The sequence below is a fragment of the Caretta caretta genome, chromosome 10 (assembly GCF_965140235.1).
Source record: "Caretta caretta isolate rCarCar2 chromosome 10, rCarCar1.hap1, whole genome shotgun sequence".
NCBI lineage: Eukaryota > Metazoa > Chordata > Testudines > Cheloniidae > Caretta > Caretta caretta.
In genome coordinates, this window is record NC_134215.1 from 15,614,795 (window position 1) to 15,635,296 (window position 20,502).

Consider the following 20,502-nt stretch of genomic DNA (forward strand, 5'->3'; position numbering starts at 1 on the left):
ACTATAGTTTAGGACAGGAAGTGAAGCATCCTGTATCCAATTTAAACTTCAGGGCAAATGTATGAAAGAATGGAATTACCCAACATGGAATTTGTTCAGTACAACTTTCCCCAACTCTAATGAAAAGTGTTATGGGATTTTAAGGACCACAAGTGGTCAGAATAGTGGTTTTACATCTTGTCCAAAGGATGGCACCACCGCGCAGAGCTGTCCCTTGGGTACGGCGAATCGGGGCGACCACTCCAGGCCCTGCGCTTTGGCCATGTAGACCGTGCCGGGCGCAGTCGGTCCCGGAAGTGACAGATTCGTCACTTCCACGGCACGCCCCGTATCCCCGTAGGGATGGCTCTGCCACCGTGCACTGCCAGCAACGCAGAGCCCTAACATTATGCTCTCTCATTGCTTCTGTAGTGACTGAGAAATGCAGTAAACACAGTACAGTACTGAATCATCAGCACCCCTTCCTTCAGCCCCTTGAATTTTCCACTCAGGTTACCCAAATTACTGTCCAGGATTGTCTCTGCTTCCCCTATGAATGGACAACCCAAGGTAGCACGGCTTCTGGCCATATAAACGTGCAGAAACATTACCTACTGTCAAGGATATCAAAGCATGAGGAGGGAATCCATTGTTTATTTGTCTGTCCTGTTAGTACCTGCTTGTTCCTGTCTTGATAGAAAGAAAAAAATTTAGAAAGAAAGAAAAGAGACTAACATGACATCTTACTTTCTAATCTCTTTACTTACCCTCTCTTCAGAACAAGTCACTTACAAAACCTTTCACCGTTAATCCCCCAAAGAAAGAAGTGACTATTTAAAAGAACAGTTCCCTGAAATGGTCTGTGATCCAGCTGTCATCTAAGGATTGATCTTGGAGGTGCTGAGCATCCTCACCTCCTGCACTTTGCAGGATTGAGCCCCCAATCATCCCATATAAACTGCATCATCTTTTCAATATAAACTGCAAGCTCCTTGAAGCAGGGATTTTCTTCCTCTGTGTTTTGTACAAGGGCCAAGCACACTGATGGCACATAATAAATCACAATTAGGCTTCCTTAGTTTTCATTTTCAATCTGACACTGCTTCTCATTGCAAGAGAGGAAGCTCATTACTTTCTCAAAGCAGGCGCAGCACTTTACAGTTAGGACGTAAGATCAAGTGCAGTATTAGTTCAGTATTTGCTGCCCCTTGTGCAAAGCTACCTCATTATCCTCTCTCAAACCCCTCCTCATAATTCTTCTTTGCCGTGATCCATTGTTTACTTGACAAAAAAATTGACAACTGTTCGGCTCCTGGAGTGCTGTGACTACTGCCTATCACTAGCATTGTTTCCTTGTCTTCCCTTATCTGCCCGTATCTATCTGTTGTCTCTTTTCTTATATTTAGATTGCAAGTTTCTTGGGGACAGAGGCTTTTTGTTCTGTGTTCATACAGTGGCTAGTCTAGGGATCGGCAATGTTTGGCAAGCAGCCCACCAGGGTAAGTCCCCTGGCGGGCTGGGCCGGTTTGTTTACCTGCCGCGTCCGCAGGTTCGGCCGATCGCAGCTCCCACTGGCCACAGTTTGCCACTCCAGGCCAATGGGGGCTGCGGGAAGTGGTGCAGGCCGAGGGATGTGGTGGCCGCCACTTCCCGCAGCCCCCATTGACCTGGAGAGGCAAACTGCGGCCAGTGGGAGCTGCGATCAACCGAACCTGTGGACGCGACAGGTAAACAAACCGGCCCAGCCCGCCAGGGGGCTTACCCTGGTGTTCTGCGAGCCAAACGTTGCCGATCCCTGGGCTAGCACAACGGGGTCCTAATCCATGCTCTGGCTCCTCATAGACTTTTAGGTCAGACGGGACCACCATGATCATCTAGTCTGAATTCCTGCACATTGCAGGCCACAAAACTTCACCCACTCACTCCAGTAATAGATGCATAACCTCTGACTGAATTACTGAAGTCCTCAAATGATTTAAAGACTTTAAGTTAAAGAGAATTCACCATTTACATTAGTTTAAACCTGCAAGTGACCCATTCCCCATGCTGCAGAGGAAGTCGGAAAAAAACTGCCGATCTGACCTGGGGGAAAATTCCTTCCCGACGCCAAATATGGTGATCAGTTAGACCCCGAGCATGTGAGCAAGACTCACCAGCCAGACACCTGGGGAAGAATCTGTAGTCACTCAGAGCCCTCCCCACTAATGTTCCCTCTAACTTTTGACAGGCCATGTGCGCAAAAAATTTCTTCTGTGCAAATTTTTGAAGCAGAGTTCAAATTTGTACGCCATGAGGCAAATGCGCCCAAGCGAGTAAAATGCTTATACATTTAAAAAGTTTTAATTTGCAATTTGTCAATTTATATGGGTTTTCAGATACAGACATCATAAGTAAAAAAAGAAAAACAATAGTTTGTTTTAAATTTAAAATTTTCCTAAAAAATATCAATAAATGATTATCAGCAAAGAATAAGATGTAATTACAAATGCATTTTAATTTCCTTATTGGTCGAAATGTCAAAGACTGCTAAACTAACCTTACTGTTTTTCCCTGCAATCTTTTTCATTTGCCCATTCAATATAAACTCTGTCCAGATCTATCAGTCCTCCATCCAGCTGGTAACTCTTAATACACATCAGCATGTCCAAATGATCTACAGTACTTGTAAACGATTCCATAGTTTGTTTTTTAGAGTGTTCATTAAGCTAAAGCCATACTCACAGTCTGCACTTGATGCTAGGAATGTTCCTCCAATATCCATCAACTTTGCAAGATCCTGAAACTGTTCATTCTGGTGAGCAAATGTCACTATATCCGGGAAACTTAAAACCAATTGGCTTTTGATTCTTTCGGCTACTGCAAACTTGAAGTCATTGTACTGACTGACTATAACAATCTCTTCAGCAAGAAAGTCTTTGTATTTTGAACATAGGGATTTGACCTGATGAATTCCAAAACTGAAGTCACACTTAACTATTGCTGCCCAATCAAAAGCTCCTGGACTTCATCCTCTGGAAACCTGTCTGCCAAATGTGCACACAAGATGTTTATGAAAGTTATTATGGAACTGGTATCAATTTCATTATTTTCTTGAGAGCTCATATCTAAGAGAGCCTTAACTTTGTCACTTTGAATCCATAAGACTGAATCTCTAAGGTACTGTCTTCTGATCTTGCTCAGTTTACCTCAGGCAAGGTGAAATGCTTCAAGAGGTGTAAGACCCCGTTTCTGGAGCAGTGTGGATAGTGAAGCCAGCTCTGACAAAACATCATTCAAACCTTCTAATGTTATTTGGTATTCCATGGTATTCAGCTTTTTGTGGCAGTATTTAGAAACTGGATCAGTATCTTTGTCTTGCTCAAAAATATTCCAGAAGAGGATTATAGTTGCGAATAATTGCTCGAAGTGCAAAGTGCCTCGATAACCAGCGCACTTCATTGAGTGGGCTGAAAGCCACTGACTAACATTCAGAAGCATCCACTATTTCCTGAAATTTGCATTTTCTTCTGGATGACCGACAGAACACCATGTAGACAGTTCTCATTAAGGTTTCAATGTCGCTTATTAGCTTGACCTCTTTCCATGCATCGGAAATCCCCAAGTCTTCCCAGTGTGCAACGCAATGTTGCTGGACTAAGTGTGGAATATCACGTTTCAGCTGAGCCACCACGCCATTGAGTTTGCTCAACATCATGGAGGCACCATCAGATGTGAACATCACCATTTTCATTAGATCAAGTTGGTGTTTTTTATAAAACTCTTTGATTGCAAATGGCCATGCATCTGAAGAAGTGGGGTTTTTACCCACGAAAGCTTATGCTCAAATAAATCTGTTAGTCTTTAAGGTGCCACCGAACTCCTTGTTATTTAAAGTAGAGTATCAAGTATCTATCTGTTAAGGGATATATCAGTGCTTTCATCAACAGCTAGAGTATGAAACTTTGTCGATGCTATTTCATGCACGAGGTCATTTTGGACAGTTGATAATTTCAAGAAATTCAAAAGCATAATTTTTACTTCTCCAGCTTGATGGTAGAGGCACATACTTTTCCATATGGTCATTAACATCCTAAACAGAAAGCACTGAACTGTTCATTTTAATAGCCAACAACACACTGTCAATAAGTACCTTGATTTCTTCTGGGTTTGAGCGCTTGCGTTCAAGATTAATTTGCCTCCTCTGCTTTTCAGCTGGACTTTCAAGAATCATGCTAAGCAATCCGCTCCATAAGGAAGGGTTTTTGTTTCTAAGTCTTGTTACACCATCTATATGAGACTTACTTGACAGATGACGCTTTAAGAAATCCAACTTCCATACATCGTTCCGCATTCTTCCTGTTGAAAATTCTCTCGAAGCTCTGGCATCTCGACATTATACACAAACCACTCCGTTGTCCTCATCATATGTGACTATTTCATGAAGTTTAACAAGTATTACACTATGTGACTTCGGTGTAACCGTCTCTATAGTCTCATCCAGCCATCCAGATTTAAATGAAGTCGCTGTTCTTTTACGCTTTAGACCTCTAAACAGTGACATTTTGGGATTGATTTTTTTACCAGATTTATTTAAAATTAATACTTCTATTATATGGCTACTATTTCAATGTGCTTAATAGTGTGACTCGACAAAAGGGCAAACGGGAGATCATTCAGATCAGGATACCGGAAGTTTGTGCACAGCTCCGATCACGTCCATGCTTCTGTGTCAAAAAAACATGGGAAAATGGTAAAACATCACGTGTAAATGTATGAAGTCCAATGCCTTTGAAAGATTTCAGTCACAAAAACAACACGTACTTTTGTTCATTTCTGGGAAATCGTTGCAGTTCCTTAGCAACTACGGCCAGGCATTTTGACTTATTCACACATACTTGAGTTTGTACACAGCCAAATGAACACACTACAAGGAGATGTGTGGGTCCCGACCGTCCTGATGTGATCATGTTCCACGTTCAAAATACTGGTGGGGAAGGATAGCTTGGTGGTTTGAGCATTGGCCTGCTAAACTCAGGGTTGTGAGTTCAATCCTTGAGGGGGCCATTTGGGATCTGGGGCAAAAATTGGGGATTGGCCCTGCTTTAAGCAGGGGGTTGGACTAGATGACCTCCTGAGGTCCCTTCCAACCCTGATGTTCTAGGATTCATTCAATATTCTATGATTCAGTGCCCTCCTTTCCCTTTCCCCTTTTGCCAGCTAGTAGAATCTGGCTGTGTTGATAGATGGCGGGCGAATAATGTCAAAAGTCACCCGTAAATAGGGTGACCAGATCGCAAGAGTGAAATATCAGGACACACTGGATGAGCGGGGGGGCGGGAGGTAGAGAGCTCCCCTGCCCTCCACTCCCTGAACCCACCTTGCCCAGAGCCCTCCTACATTTCCACCACAAATGCACAGTGCTGTGTACACCACCACCCCTGCCCAGCACCGCCCAGCCCACAGCCCCACCACAGCTGCCCAGCACCCCACACAGAACCCCCCACTCGCTAGTTTCCCAATACATACAGATTTCTCCTCCCTCCCTCCCAGTACCCTTCCCCACAGACCCACCACCACAACTAAACAATGCCCCACACAGACCCCACTGCCCAGTGCCCTGACACACACAGATCTCCCCCCCATCCAACACCCCCCAACAGGCCCCCACTGCCTAGCACCCCGAAACACACAAACCTCCCCCACTGTCCAGCGCCCTCCATACCCTCACAGCCCAGCACCCCACCACAGACCTCCCAGACACTCACTCCATCACGCCCTGCCCCCTTCCCTGGCCGCACTCACCGGCCCTGCTGGGAGGTCTCTGGCCCCTAGGGTCAGAGCAGCAGGGGGGGAAGCAGTGTCTCCAGACTCTCCACGTGCTGTGCCTGCCACAAGCGTGAGCTCCATGGCTCCTGTTGGCCAGGAAAAGGGCCAATGGGAGCTGCCAGAGCCACAGAGCAGGGCTTGTAGGTGCTGGCAGCGCACAGAGACCATAAAAGCCAGCAGGTCCCTCTGTCTCCTAGGGTTGGGTCAGGTTGGGGGAGGGAGGGGGAGCGGAGAGTTTTCTGCCCTCTGCTGATGCCTGCAAGCCCCGCCCCCGCAGCTCTGATTGGGCAGGAGGGAGCCGGTGCAGCACACTGAGACCCCCTCCGCCTCTGTGCCTAAGGGCTGCCCGCACTGCAGGCTCCTGCTGGCAGGCGGGCGCTCCACGGGAGCTGCCCCAGGAAGCACCGCCACGCCAGCCCCGGGACTTTGGCAGTGTTGGTGAGTGGTCCCCGATTTTGGGACAAAGGGTGTCCTGACCGATGTGCAGTCGGGACGCGGGACAAATGTGCGCGCGGTGTTTTGCCGTGTGAGCAGGGTTTAGGATCTGTGTGCGTGCACAGTTTAGAGGGAACAGTGCTCCCCACTTAGTATCCCATCACCAGCCATTGGAGCTATTGCTTCTAGCAATCACAGATCAGCTACATGTCATTATAGGCAGTCTCATCATACCAGGGCTTAAATTCTCAGAGAGTATTTCCTGGAACCCCACCCACGCCGTTCAGGGCTTCAGCTGTGGGGCAGGGGGTCTCAGGGCTTTAATTCAAATTTAAATTCCTCTGTTCAATCTAGCGCATTTCTGAGGCAATTTTTTGTTGTTGTTGCAAAGATCTTCTTCTGCCTGATACAGATTTGACTGAGCCAGACAACCTGTGCAGATGACCAACATCTAATGTTGGATAACCACTTCTCAAGCTGATGCTAAGGGATGTGTTGGGGAGCTAGCTCAATGGTAGAGCACTTGTTTAACACGTGAGAAGTAGCGGGACTGATGCCCACATTTCCCAGGTGCTTTAGTTACATCACTCAATAAACTAGTGGAAGGTGCTCTGACACTACGGTGATGAGGGAGATATAAGAGCCTGAACAGAATAGACATTCGTATGGATAGTACAACATGCTGGGCAATCCCAGATCTCATCCTGCTCCCCCACAGAGATCCCCAAATACCCTTTGTGGGAGGCGGGGTCTAGTGACACTTCACCATGTTCCAGTGCTGTATCGCAATGGGATGTACTGGCATAGCGCCTAGGGCATGAAGATGAGGTTTCTACCCCAAGCAAATTACAATCCAGTTGCTGCTGTTATGAATTATTCATCCAGCACCGACAGCATGCCAGGTGCTGCGCCAGCATCAGGGTGTCATGCCACCCTTGTGCTGGCTCCCTACACTGCACATCGGGGGACACCATCTCCCTCACACTGGGCCTCCTGACCTTTGTGGCTCCAGGGAGGGTGCAGCGGCCTGGGCCTGTGGAAGGACGGGAATGGGGGGACCGGGTGTTCAGCTGCCAGCCAACACATCTCCCACCCACGTTGGGGGGAGGGGGGGCAGCCGGCTGGTTCCATCGCCCACCTGCATCCCGGGAGGGGGCGGGGGAGAGCGAGCCGTGGAACGCGGTGGAGCCAGCTGACGCCACTCCTTAGCGAATCGCTGCCGGGCTTAGATCCGAGCTGGGATCGCGCAGCCAGTAGGTCGGAGGCTTACATTGGCGCGCGCTTCCTGCTGGAGCCTGAGCCGCAGCGGCCCTCCTTGCTGTGGTGGCTTGGGGCTGCTGCGGCCGCAGGCGGGGGGAAGCGGCTCGAGCGGGAGGAGGCGGTGCAGGGTCTGCAGGAGGAGCCGGTAAGGGGCTGGGTCCTGGGAGGCGGTGGGGATAGGGCCCAGGGCTGGAGCAGGCCCCACCGCCCCTACTCCTGGGGCTGGCAATCAGAGCTCCGCGGCTGGTGCCGGGGCTTTCTTGGGCAGGCTGCGGAATCCAGCGCCCTGGCGCCTGTCCCTCCCCCCGGGGAACGTCTTCCACCCTCTTCTCCAGAGCTTGCTGCGGCGCGCGTTTATCGCTTGCTGGGATGTCGTCCCCCCCGTGGGGCTCGCGCCCCTTGTCCTGTTTCAAACCTTGTGCAATTCATGGCCCCTGCTCTGCCCGTCTGGAATTGCACGATAAATGCAATCGCTGAAGCATTCCTAGCCGCGAAACGGTTAATTAACAGCGGGTGTTTAGCCGGTGCCAGAGAGCCTTCCTTGTATTATGCAGGTTTTATGCTGATGCTTTTGTCACCAAACAGGAAGGAACAAAAAAAATAAATAAAAAATCCAGGGCCGTGGCCCTGGGGTCATGCTGGGGCATTTGTTTTTGTTTTGCAAAGGGGGCTTTGAATAGCTGTCATCTGGAGCTTATGGTGACATCTGAAAACGTGAGAATTGTTGCAGCATATAGCAAATTGCCCTCTTTGCTATGAAGCTTGTGTGTATGGCACCATTTCTGGGAAAGAGCCCTGGACCCCTCTTTGGCTCCCCCATAGTAAACCCTAGTATCACAAAGAGGGCATTTTGCGCTCAGGAGGAGCAGTTCCTGACCTACACATCTGTCAGGGGACGTGACCAGCCACTGGCTGGAATATGGAATGAACTGGGGACCAGATCAACAGACTTTACCCTGGCTGTGAAATGTTTCTGATAGCTGCTTTATTTCCACCCCACAGTCAGCTGCCATTCAATAACAGATTTATTCTTGTGTATATAGTGTGGGATGTTTGTAAAGTGCTTTGAGATCTGTTTGAATGAAAAGCAGCGAATGTGTGGAAGACCATTATGGAGCCCTTTTATTATTAGTCCTAGAAATACTTGTCAAGTGCATTCATAGGGAATGAATGAGAAGCCTGTAAGTGTAAGTTTTACATTGGAGCAAGAGAATGTCCATAGTGGCACAGCCCACAGATCCATCTAAGGTGGCATCCCACCTCCACCAGTGGCCAGTACCTGAAGAGAGAGGCTGAAAACCCCCTCTGAAGAGCCCAAGTACTTTTTCAGTATTGTACAAACAGATAGGGATTGTTCTTGACCCCTGTATGCCTTGCAGCAGGGCTTTTCAATGACCTGTATCATTATGTTAACTTTAACTATAAATATTTATAGCTACTTAAACTATTTAGTTGTCCTAATTTGGGTGGGGAAGGAATGGATGATTTACACACAGTCCTGGTCTGGTTTTTCCCCCAGCACCACGTAATGGGTAACCTGTGCACTCACTGTAATGAATGACTGCTGCAGGCACTGAGCACCTTTGAAAACTCAGGAAGTATTTCTCGCTTTGGTGACCTACTGCTGCAATGAATGCCACAGACTCCTAAATCCAATTCTCAAAAATAATTGAAACTCGTAAATACTTGTGAAAATTTTACCTGAAGTCTTTTGTTCAGTTGGCTTTACACTTGTTGCCCTTCAGTTCATTGTCACACCCTTTATTCTCAAATAACACAGAGTAAACAGGAACTACTAGTTTTCCCCTCTATCCTTACTCTTGCATACCTCAATCTAGTTCCATCTAATTCTTCTTCCTGGTTTAAGTAGCCTTAATAATCTTTGTGATCTTTCACTGTGTACGGATCCCTCCATTTTGCTAAGCTCTTTCGTTGCCTGTTTCTGAACCTTTTCAATCTCTATGCTATCTTTAACCAGCATTGGACAGAGAGCCCTCCATATCTGGATTGATATTTGTTTGTCCTCCTTGTCTTAAGACTCCCAAGCATTCCACTTTAAAAAAAAAAAAAAAAAGAAAGAAACCCAAACTACTGTGTTCCGGGCAGATATCTTGAGTTATCCATGAGGAGTCATTTTCCACCCAGGATCCAGCAGGTTGGGGATCTGAGATCAGTCAAAGAAATGTAAGGTTGGAAAGGACCTTGAGAGGTCATTTAGTTCATCCCCCTGTAATAGGACCAAATATAACTAGACCACCCCTGACAGGTGTTTGTCTAACCTGTTCTTAGAAACCTCCAATGATGGGGATTCCACAATCTCTCTTGGAAGCTTATTCCAGTACTTAGCTACCTTTATGGTTAGAAAGTTTTTCATAATATCTATCCTCAATCTTCTTTGCTGGAGATCAAACCAGTTATTTCTAGTCCTACCTTCACTGGACATGGAGACATCACATTCCTTTCTTATAACAGCCTCTAACATATTTGAAGACATATCAAGTCGTCCCCCCACCCCAGTCTTCTTTTCTCAAGACTTAAAAAAAAAATTATACATCTTTAAAAACCCTTCCTCATAGGTCAGGTTTTCTAGAACTTTTGTTGCTCTCCTTTGGACTCTCTCCCATTTCTCCACACCTTTCTTAAAATATAGTGTCCCAAAACTGGACACAGTACTCCAGCTGAGGCCTCACCAGAGTCAAGTAGAGTAGAACAGTTACTCCCTGTGTCTTACATATGACCCTCCTGGTATTACATCCCAGAATATTAGCCTGGTTATCTTTGTCATTCTGCTTTACTCGACAGTTATTCAAATTTTCTTACTTAGAAAATGTAACTTGCACTGCAGTATTTTTCTAACACTAATTTGAAAAGGCTCCTTATCTTGGGCTCTGTTCTTCCAGTGATGCATGCAGTACACTATAGATCTGGCCCTCATCCCCATATAGTTGTTATAATGCTTCATACTTGCACAGTACCTTCCATTCAAAGATCTCTAAGCACTTAAACATTACACACACAAGCCTTGGTGAGATAATTATCATCCCAATTTTACCTATGGGGAAACAGAGGTGAAATGACTTGCCCAAAATAAGATGGGAGGTTTTACACATCACCCATTTCCTAGTGCTGCACCTTAAACATAAGGTTATCCTTCTGTCTGTTTTATGGTAAGTACCTCTATGGCCCTCATCACTGCAGCTTCTCTGAACGTCTCCAGCTCATGACAAATAGTAGCGATGATGAGCTACAACCAGAGGGGGAGGTCTGGGCTCAGATTAAGATCCCCAGAAAGACAGGCTAGACTACGTATGAAGATGCCACACCTGGGCTGATGCATGTCTGCACTTGGGGTCCGTATCAATGCAGCTACTCTTGCAAAAGTTAGGCATAAGCTAAAACCTAGAGAGAGCTTCTCTAGCAGCAGGGTAACCTCTTGGACTCAGTTGGAGTCGTGCTGCTGTAACTAACAGGAGAACTTTGCCCTTCATCTCTTCCCCCTTGGCTGATACATGTTTGTCTCTACTCTGTGCAACTTTATGTCCCATTAGACACAATAGAGTGGTACTAGTCAGCATGCCTCCATCACTATTAGTTACTGGTGAGAAGGCGAGCAGGCTAGTTTCCTTAGGCTCCCGTGAGAGCAAGTTGCCCTTTCACAGGCAAAGAAACAATAGCGTGTGCTGCTTCCAAGCAGTGCTTTCTCTTTTCCTCTCCTTGTTTTGGGCTTTACTTTCTTTTCCCCTTTGCTTCCTGCCTGCGTATCACTTTGCACAACAGGAAAAAAAATTGGGTTGGCAGTTCCCATAGGCAAATCCCACCTTTCCCATAGAATGAGTGGCTCTGAGTTCTCTCCACTGTTTCTCCAGGGGTGGGAGATGCACATGCCCACAGAAATAAGTCTTTATCCTTCTTGAAATAAACTTAGTGCTGGCCTGTTTGAATTCCATGTCAGACTGCAGACAGGTGCCATCCCAGAACATCCTGCCCATGACCTGGGGAGGTCTACTGCGCACCCTACTTCACTTTCCCTCCAAATTCCCAGAATAATCCAGTCACACCCATAGCCTTTGAAACAATATTCCCCTGACTTGGGGTTCTAACTTATTAAATGTCATTCAGCTTTCCAAAGGGCCCCTTTCTGCTCACCCCTCAGATTCAAGGTCTCCCAATCCTCCTTCTTGGGACTGTTTTCAGTCCTGGCCTGTAGACTCTCTGCTCCAGTTTAGCTATTCACAGCCCCCACCTAGGTTCTTCCACTAGCCTGGCTTTGGATCCTCTTTTGAGTTTCCCACACAGTCAACTAATCAGTCTCTTGCTTCTCCCAGGTGAGTGTAATAACCCCAAACACCTGTCTGTGTTGGCTAGGAGACACTGGAGCCTTGCCCCACTCACTCTGCAAAGCTCCTGGTCACAGACCCTTAAAGGAACAGTGTTCTGGGATAGCCCTAGACCTTTCCTCTCCCCAGCACTAACTGCTCTGGGGATCATTTTTGTCTCTTCCAGTGATGGCTTCATTATTCTTCCCTGGACACATGGAACAGGGTAGCTACATTCTTTGGCCTTAAAGGACCAGTATCCCATTACAAGGACAAAAGGTCTGCCTCCTCAGTTGAGAGAGGGGCCACAGAGCCCAGAAAACAAGAGTTTGTAAGACACCAAATGATCAACCAGGAATGGGATGGGGGGGGGGTCAAAGGTTCAAAATGCAGGGGACTGGACTAGATGACCTCTTGAGGTCCCTTCCAGTCCTACACTTCTGTGATTCTATGGGGGAACTCTGGATCACCCAGCAGAGAACCCTGGACAGCCCCTACTGCTCCATGAAGGCTCCAGAGGAATGCTGCCAGAGACAAGTAGGAACTGAAAGTAAGCAACACAGTCACAGAGAATCTCCCTGTCAAGCTTCCTCTTCCTGGATTGATGGAGGCCATCTCAGCCAGTGCCAGGAGGAGACTGATGAGGTGTTCCTGTGACTTTGTGTGGTCCTGGACACCGAGTGCGTACAGCTCGGGAGAGTGAAATCTTCTCTTTAGCCAGAGAGCAGTAGCAACACAAACTCCACCATGCTGCCTAGTTAATGTGCCTTAGCCCAGTCCTGGAGGTCCCTCTTCTGGGGTGAGAGCAGTTCAGGCCCCATGTATCCATTTGACCTTTGGCTTTTCTTCCTGGCCTGAGATTGTTGCTGCTAATTGTGTTGGAAGGGTTTGCAATGTAGATTCCAGTTGGTATCCCCTGGGCTGGGATTTCCAAAGGACCCTAAGACAGTTAGGTATCCAACTCTCATTGAAAGGTAATGGGATTTGGATGGATGAGTCCCTTAAGCTCCTTTGAAAATATCATCCTTTGTTCTCAAGTTTAGTATCATTGGCGAGTGGCCCACAATATTCAGTTCAGTTTCTGGGTCTGTTGGACTGGGAGTGGGGTTTGAACCCACCTCTTAAAAATTAGCCTCTGCATTAATACCTCTTCCTTTGCCTTTCAGCTATGGCTACGCCCAACTCCCTCTTGTGGGCAGTTGATATCTTTGGGAGGGTTTACACTCTTTCTACAGCCGGCCAGTACTGGGAGCTCTGTAAAGACAGACAGCTGGAATTCAAACGAGTCTCTGCTATCAAACATTGCTGCTGGGGAATAGCTTGTGATCACCAGGTATATGCCTACGTATTCTCAAGTGATGTTCCAATCAGATACCAGGAAGAAACTTATGAGAATCAGGTATGTAAAGTCATGAGCACATCTGTTAAACTTGCCGTGTGCTTTTCAGAGAGGGTTGGTAGTGAGAGATCTGGTTACTTGTCCAGACTGATCTGTGGTCCAGTAGTAAGGTTGGTTGTTGTGTAATGTGTAAATGTAAGAGCAGACAAGAGGAACCTCATATTTGGGGTTCAAAGTGAATGTGGCAGCTAGGGAAGGAATCCCTAGCTTTGGGTGGAGTTCTCCCTTCTCTGGGTACTGTGAACCATCCTGAGCGTTCAGGGATTGTATTTATTTATTTATTCATTTGTTTTAATCCCTGATGCGTATTTCTGAAGAGCAGATCCTAAATGTCCCCCTAAATCCTTCCTCTTTCTTCCCCTTGAAAATAGTGTCCTCTTGAGCACCGGCCATCCCAGTTGGGGGTCATTCAGTCTCTAAGTCTGATGTTTTAGTTCCATCAGTGAGCAATACCCGTTCCCTTATGAAAAAGTCACGTGGAACTTAACACTAACAAAGCCTATAGAGTTATTTAGATAATGTTTTCATTTCTATAGGTTAAAAAAAAATTCCCCAGATACAATTCCCTTTTAAAATCAACCATGTCTTTTTAAAAAAACCTGTAAAAAATGTTATTGTCACATTTTATAGGGCTTCTCTGTAACGGATGTTTCAACAGAGTGAATTCATTAATTGCTTTTCTTAAAAGAAACAAACAGCCCTCCCCCCAAAAAAACCCCCCACTTCATATACAGTATTTAGTAAAATCATTCTAGAGCTACAAACAAAGGATTTTTTTCTCGTTTCTCTTGCTTTCTAAGGTATTACTAGATAAATGTAGTATAGAGTGCTGTGTTTATATTTAAGCAGGGGAAGGCATATTTTCCTGACCTTTTTATATTTTGTCTAACATTGATATAATTATGCATTGTATCTTATGGAATGTATTTTAGAACATTCCTCCTTTTATGAAAACATTTTAAATGATCTCAGTTAAATATGCGTTATCTGGGTTGTAAATTGTGCGTTCTTCCCTTTGTTTGGTCTAAACCATGAAAAATAGAAATCGGAGATGTGAAACTTTTCTGTGGGAACAAACTAAAAAAGTCATAGCTATCAGACCTTGAATAATGGATAAAGAATGTGCAAAGGAGTTTAGCCTAATAATATTGTATACACTATAACCAATATTGAAACATCTTGAATCGTTTACGATCTTTGCACATAAGAGGTCTGAAACCAGACAAGGGAGTGGCTGTGGACTAGCCCAATGTCACTGAGGGAGAGCAAGTTGGGTAAAACTTCGTGGCAATTTTATTTGATTAAGGTTCTTTGTTGTGGGGATTTTTTTGTTTTGTTTCTTTTTAAAGCACTGGGCTGTGTGTGGTCCTTCAGAATTTTTATTATTATTATGTAAGTGAACTTGGGCAGGTTTGACAGCATTGGAAACCAAAGTCAGTGTAGAGAGCAACGTGGCAGGTCAGCTTCTGACCTTGGGGGGACACCTCTAAGGATCAATCAAAAGTATGTGAATATCCCCACCTACAGGTCAAAACCTGGAAGTGTTGTTACCATAGAAACCCACAGTTTACTGCCCTTTCTTATGCTGCATCAGATGCTGTGCCAAGCCCATGTAACATTTATAGTTGAATTCTGTTCAGTCAGTTTTCAGTCTAAGACATCTATGGTAGGGTCTGCGGACTGCAGGTTGAATTTCCAAAGGGGTCTGCACCTCCATTTGAAATTTTTTGGGGGTCTGCAGATGGAAAAAGTTTGAAAACCACTGGTTTATTTCATTAGGAGAACTGGTGTAAGCTAAACGAGCAAAAGAATTGCTGTTATTCGCTGTATCTCCACTAGGAGGGTTTACTGGTACAGACGCGTACCTGGTTACGCAAGACCCGACTTTTGCAAATTGAGCTGTAGCTCACGAAAGCTTATGCTCAAATAAATTGGTTAGTCTCTAAGGTGCCACAAGTACTCCTTTTCTTTTTGCGAATACAGACTAACACAGCTGTTACTCTGAAACCTGGAAAAAGTCCCGTAAGCTAGAAATAAGAGGTTGTTTATTATTGTTGTCTTTTTGCATAACAGTCGGGTATACGTTTCTGACTGATGCAAAATTTGAGTTATGCAAGGCGTTCCGGAACGATTGCGTAACCCAGGGAGTGTCTGTAGAGGAATACTAGCAAACCCTTTCTAGGGTGGACAAAGTCTTAGGGTATGTCTATACTGCAATTAAAAACTCGCAGCTGTACCGTGCCAGCTGACTTGGGCTAAGGGCCTGTTTAACTGTGGTGCAGATGTTTGGGCTTGGGCTGGAGCCCAGGTGCTAGGACGCTGCAAGATGGGATGGTCAGAGAGCTCAGGCTGCAGCCCAAGCCCAAACATCTACACCACAGTTAAACAGCCCCTTAACCTGAGCGCCACAAGCCCAAGTCCACTGGCACGGGGCAGGCATGTGTTTTTAATTGCATTGTAGACATACCCTGAGTCACCTTTCCATTAGGAATTGGACTAAGGCCCCATAATCCATGGCCACTTGATGGCTGTCTGATGTGGTGGCCTTTATTGGCTACCAGGCCGAGCTGAACTTAGACCAGTATGCTAGAAATGAAATGCTGCAGACGGTCCCCCAATCAATAATGCTTTCTAGTATGTGAATGGGAACACTTGATGGTGCATCTTATTGTTTATTATTCCATGATCTTTGGTAATAGAGTGAACAATTGAATGGCATCAATTAGAATGACACCCACCACATGCTTGTAAAATGAAGAGAAGATCGTGCATTTGCCTGCAGTAACTTTCCCCCTTAGCGTTATTCAGTGTAATTGTAGCCATGTCAGTCCCAGGATATTAGACAGACAAGGTGGGTGAGGTAATATCTTTTATTGGACCAATTTCTTGAGAATTTGAGAATCTTGAGAAAGACAAGCCTGAAGAAGAGCTCTGTGTAAGCTCGAAAGCTTGTCTCTCTGATCAATAGAAGTTGGTCCAATAAAAGATATGACCTCATCCACCTTGTCCTCCTTAGCATTGGCATTAAAGGAAGGACACACTCTTTAAAGAGTGTATGAGCCAGTAGCTGGTATCTGAAAGATACTCCCTCCAAAGATATTAGCCAGTAGCCAGTGTTTGGATGCCTTCTTGTTTCCCGAGTGGATCGTTTCTCTTGAGGTGTGGAACATCTGAACATCCCCAAGGCCCCCAAGGTTACATGACCTTAAAGACCTGACCTGTGCAATTTGTCTCCTTTCTGGCAGCGTTGGAATCCGGTTGGTGGCTTTTGTGAGAAATTAATGCCCAGTGATCGCTGGCAATGGAGCGACGTGAGCGGGCTAAAACATCAGCAGCTTGACAGTTTCACACTGCCATCGCCGCACTGGGAATGGGAGTCTGACTGGTATGTGGATGAAAATATTGGAGGGGAACCAACAGAGAAAGGGGTAGGTGAACAATACCGGCAAGGGATCCATTCTGGGAATCCACTCTGTAAAAGTAGAGGCACCTCCCATCTTCCCACAGCTGGGAATGGAGATCGCTATAGTATAGTGTTGGAGGCATCTTTTTCAAGGGCTGTTGAAACCAAAGGGAGTCTGTCCGTTCACTTCAACGGGCTTTGGATCAGGCCTTGAAGTACTAGCAATTGGATGCTGTTATTCACTATAACATCTTTATTATAACAAAAGTAAAATGCTTTTCTATATCTTATTTGTCCTGTATGCATTGCGCAGAGGAGTTGAGAAATAGTTCATGAATGTCTATAGAGTTAGGAGATAAAAGCCCCTATGTATGTGCAAAGTAATTTGTATTATGTTTGTAGGAGTGATCCTTGTGAAGAATTGTTCTGAGCTACTATTTACTGTAGCCATCTGCTCCCAATCTTTATGAAAGGAACCTCTGTTTTTAGGGTTGGACGTATGCCATTGACTTCCCAGCTACCTACACAAAGGATAAGAAATGGAATTCCTGTGTCCGACGTAGGAGGTGGATCAGATACAGGAGATACAAGTCACGAGACACTTGGGCAAAGGTCTCTTTCTATGTTTGTTTTTTTATTTATTAGCTCAAGTGTATATGAACGAAGTGATGACATGAGAGTGGGGAAGTTTGCACTGCTGTCACTGTGGTGTGTGCTGTCAGCAAAGATAGGACCTTGGACTCTGCAGCTGCTGATCTAGCACCTCTCTCAAGCATTACAAATTCAAGGCTGGAATTTTTCAAAGGAACATAAGGAAATTAGATGCCCAAATCCCATTGAAATTCAGTTGGATTTATTTTAGGTGCCTTTGAAAATTTCCACCATAGCTTTGAATTTTTTTTCTTTTCTAACATAAAGCACTTCAGTCCAGCCCTCAGATCTTTGTCTGGGATATGACATGTGTTGATTCACAATCTTGTGTATGGAGACATAGGCAGAGAGAGGAATTCTGATCACTTGTCCACAGGCAGCTAATGCTACGTGATGAAAAAACATGCTCCATTTTTAACAGGACTTTTCCCAGTACATGGCAGCCATTTGGTGTCAGTCCACTCGCTGTCTGCCCTACAGGCATGTGTGATTGCTGTTTGCATGCACTAATGAGAGTACACACAAAAACATAGATTATTTATTTTAGTGACTGTAATGCTGGATTGACAGGTGTGGGAGCAAAAGTCTATGGCTTTACATAAGAACAGCCCCAGCAGCAAGAGTGCAGGCTTCTTCCATGCTGCTCCACAAATGTGGCCCCACCGTGTCTGATCTGAAGAAGCAGCCATGAGTGAGAGAGGGAGTCCATCCTCTATGCCTAACCATTTGGCATCCAGGTGGTGGCTTTGTGATGCAAAGATTTGTCTGCTAGAAAATGAGATAAGTCCCTCATACCAGAGTATAGCCAAATAGCCAGCAGGTATATGTGGGGGTCAGGTCTCCTACTTCTGCTCTCTAAATTTTTCTCCCTCTCTTTGCTTTAGATAACATCCCATGATGATCCTAATCAATTGCCAGATCCTTTCAACGATATCTCAATTGGAGGATGGGAAATCACTGACGAGCCCATGGGCCGGTTATCGGTCTGGGTGGTGTCCTTACAAGGAAGGGTATAACTTGTGTGTGTGTGTGTGTGTGTATTCCTTATCTGCAGTGGTTTTGTAGCCATGTTGGTCCCAGGGTGTTAGAGAGACAAGGTGGATGAGGTAATATCTTTTATTGGGCCAACTTCTGTTGGGGAGATAGACAAGCTTTGGAACTACACAGAGCTCTTCTTCAGGGCTGGGAAAGGTACTCTGAGTGTCACCACTAAATACAAGGTGGAACAGATGGTTTAGCATTCGTAGTTAACACATATTCTAAGAGACCTTTCAAGGTGAAGTGGCCCATTAAAACCTCTGTCATCAGGCAAAAAGAGGATGTTAATGGGTCACAGGTAGTTGTACTGAGGTATCAATCCAGTGTCTTTGGGCTTGACTACACTTGCAATAAAGGAGCCCCGGGCGCACTAGCTCACTACCTGTCCACACTGGCGAGGCACGTAGAGCGCTCTGACTCCTCGGCTACAGCGCTGCTGGTACTCCACCTCGGCGAGTGGAAGAACGTTTGCTGCGCCCCCGCTGGAGCACCGCAGCGCCAGTGTGGACGAGGTGTTGCATTACTGCGCTCTGACCAGCCTCCGGAAATGTCCCATAATCCCCTTACGTCAAGTGGCCACTCTTGTCATTGTTTTCTGAATCACTGTAGGAATGCAGAAATGCCCTTTGAAAGCTCCATTTCTGACAGTCGGCTGCTTATCTGCTCTGAGACAAAGCAAGCCATTAGTGTGGAATGCTGTGTGTGGGAGAGAGGCGCAGGGGGGTGACGGGGGTCTGCTGCTGTCTGCACTTACAAGACAGCATACTAACATGCTCTCAGCCCCCCAAAATCCACTCTCTCTCCCCCCATATACACACAACACACTCCCTGTCACACTCCACCCCACCCCCCCATTTGGAAAGCACGTTGCAGTCACTTGCATGCTGGGATAGCTGCCCATAATGCACTGCACCCAATGCTGCTGCAAGTGCCACAGATGTGGCCACACCAGTGTGCTTGAAGCTGTCAGTGTGGACAGACTGCAGCGCTTTCCCTGCTGCACTCTACGAACGCTGGTTTAACTCAAAGCGCTCTGCAAGTGTAGCCATACCCTAATATTAAGACCATGATTTTTAGTATCTAGCAAAGTTATGAATTTGAGCTCCCAGGTTCATCTTTTGAAGGTGTTGTGCAGGTTTCCATTGAGGACAAGGACTGAGAGGTCAGATATGGAGTGATCATTTTGTGAAAAATGTTCGCCCTTTAATGTGGTTTTTTTTTCTTTTATCATTTTTATGTGAGAGTTCATTTGAGAGCATAGTGATTGTTTGGTTTTACCCTTCTAGTTGTTTTTGGGGCATTTAGTGCATTGGATGAGGTACACCACATATGACAGACATGTGTAGGACCTGTGCTTCTTGGAAGGTGTGTTGCAGGTAGGTATTTATCATCATAGCAGTGGAGATATACCTGCAGGTTTTGCATCTGTTGTTATGGTAAGGGTCTGGTACCACTTTGCGTTGATGGGTCCTGGTCCATAAGAAGCTTGCTTCTGGTGATGAGGTTGCGGGGATGGGGGATGATATCTGAAGGCCAGATCACAATTGACTAGGTGGCTGTGAATCTCAGTGTTTAAGCCCAGACAGATGTGCTGCAAGCTAAAGCATTGCCTTCATACGCTAGTCAGGATCTTTGCTGTTTGGCACGGCTGACAGGGGACATGGAAATAAAACCCTTTCTGTGATAGGCTGTTGACTGATGCTGCTTAATATCAAAATAGAGAGGGAGAGTTTAGAGGTGCTGTGTCATAGGTGAGTGTTTCTTCAGTGTGGAAAAATGAACCCATAGAAAGGATCCAATTTTGCTCACCCTTTCTTGCGTTGAATAGGGAAAGGGAAAAGTTCAGTTTGCTTAACGGGTTAAACCTTCCTGAGCTGTCAATAGGGTAGTCTTGGAATGCAGCCTTGGCAAGGTTTTACTTTATATAATATTAAATGACAAAAAGAGTATGTATCTCCCATCCTGTTCTTAGGCCCACGATGAAGTCTGTTTTATCCTTCCCCATGCTGTAAGGATTTCCATCCTTCACTCTTAGGTACATATCTTAGCTGCCATCCTTCTAGCCATGGTCTATCCCTAACTTGTGTCTTAACAGGTCTAGAAGTAACTTTAGATGTTTGAGAGAGTGTAGACTAACAATACTCATATAACAAATACTCTTAGGGTCTACTCACATTTTTCCACTGTCTGGCTGTGTAGCATTGGGCAAGTCACTT

At 45.8% G+C, this 20,502-nt stretch overlaps 1 protein-coding gene and 1 long non-coding RNA gene across 5 annotated transcripts in view; one reads left to right on the forward strand and one right to left on the reverse strand.

Moving 5' to 3' along the window:
• Positions 1-594: 594 nt before the first annotated feature.
• LOC142073456 (uncharacterized) lies at positions 595-7,156 on the reverse strand. The gene is made up of 3 exons (XR_012670359.1): positions 5,761-7,156; positions 2,701-4,682; positions 595-665 (listed from the first exon to the last, which is right to left on the reverse strand). It is a non-coding gene; the product is annotated as an uncharacterized LOC142073456 (long non-coding RNA).
• A 313-nt stretch (positions 7,157-7,469) lies between these two features.
• TECPR1 (tectonin beta-propeller repeat containing 1) overlaps positions 7,470-20,502 on the forward strand; it is a 38,851-nt gene continuing 25,818 nt past the window's right edge. The window contains exons 1-5 of one of the 4 annotated variants that reach the window (XM_048868262.2): positions 7,470-7,624; positions 12,962-13,194; positions 16,440-16,622; positions 17,087-17,209; positions 18,133-18,258. In XM_048868262.2, coding sequence (XP_048724219.1) covers positions 12,964-13,194; positions 16,440-16,622; positions 17,087-17,209; positions 18,133-18,258 — 663 coding nt within the window. In that variant the 5' untranslated portion in view covers positions 7,470-7,624; positions 12,962-12,963. Of the gene's footprint in view, positions 7,625-12,961; positions 13,195-16,439; positions 16,623-17,086; positions 17,210-18,132; positions 18,259-20,502 lie in introns of those variants that run through there. The other 3 variants (XM_048868258.2, XM_048868259.2, XM_048868261.2) reach the window with 3 other exon arrangements.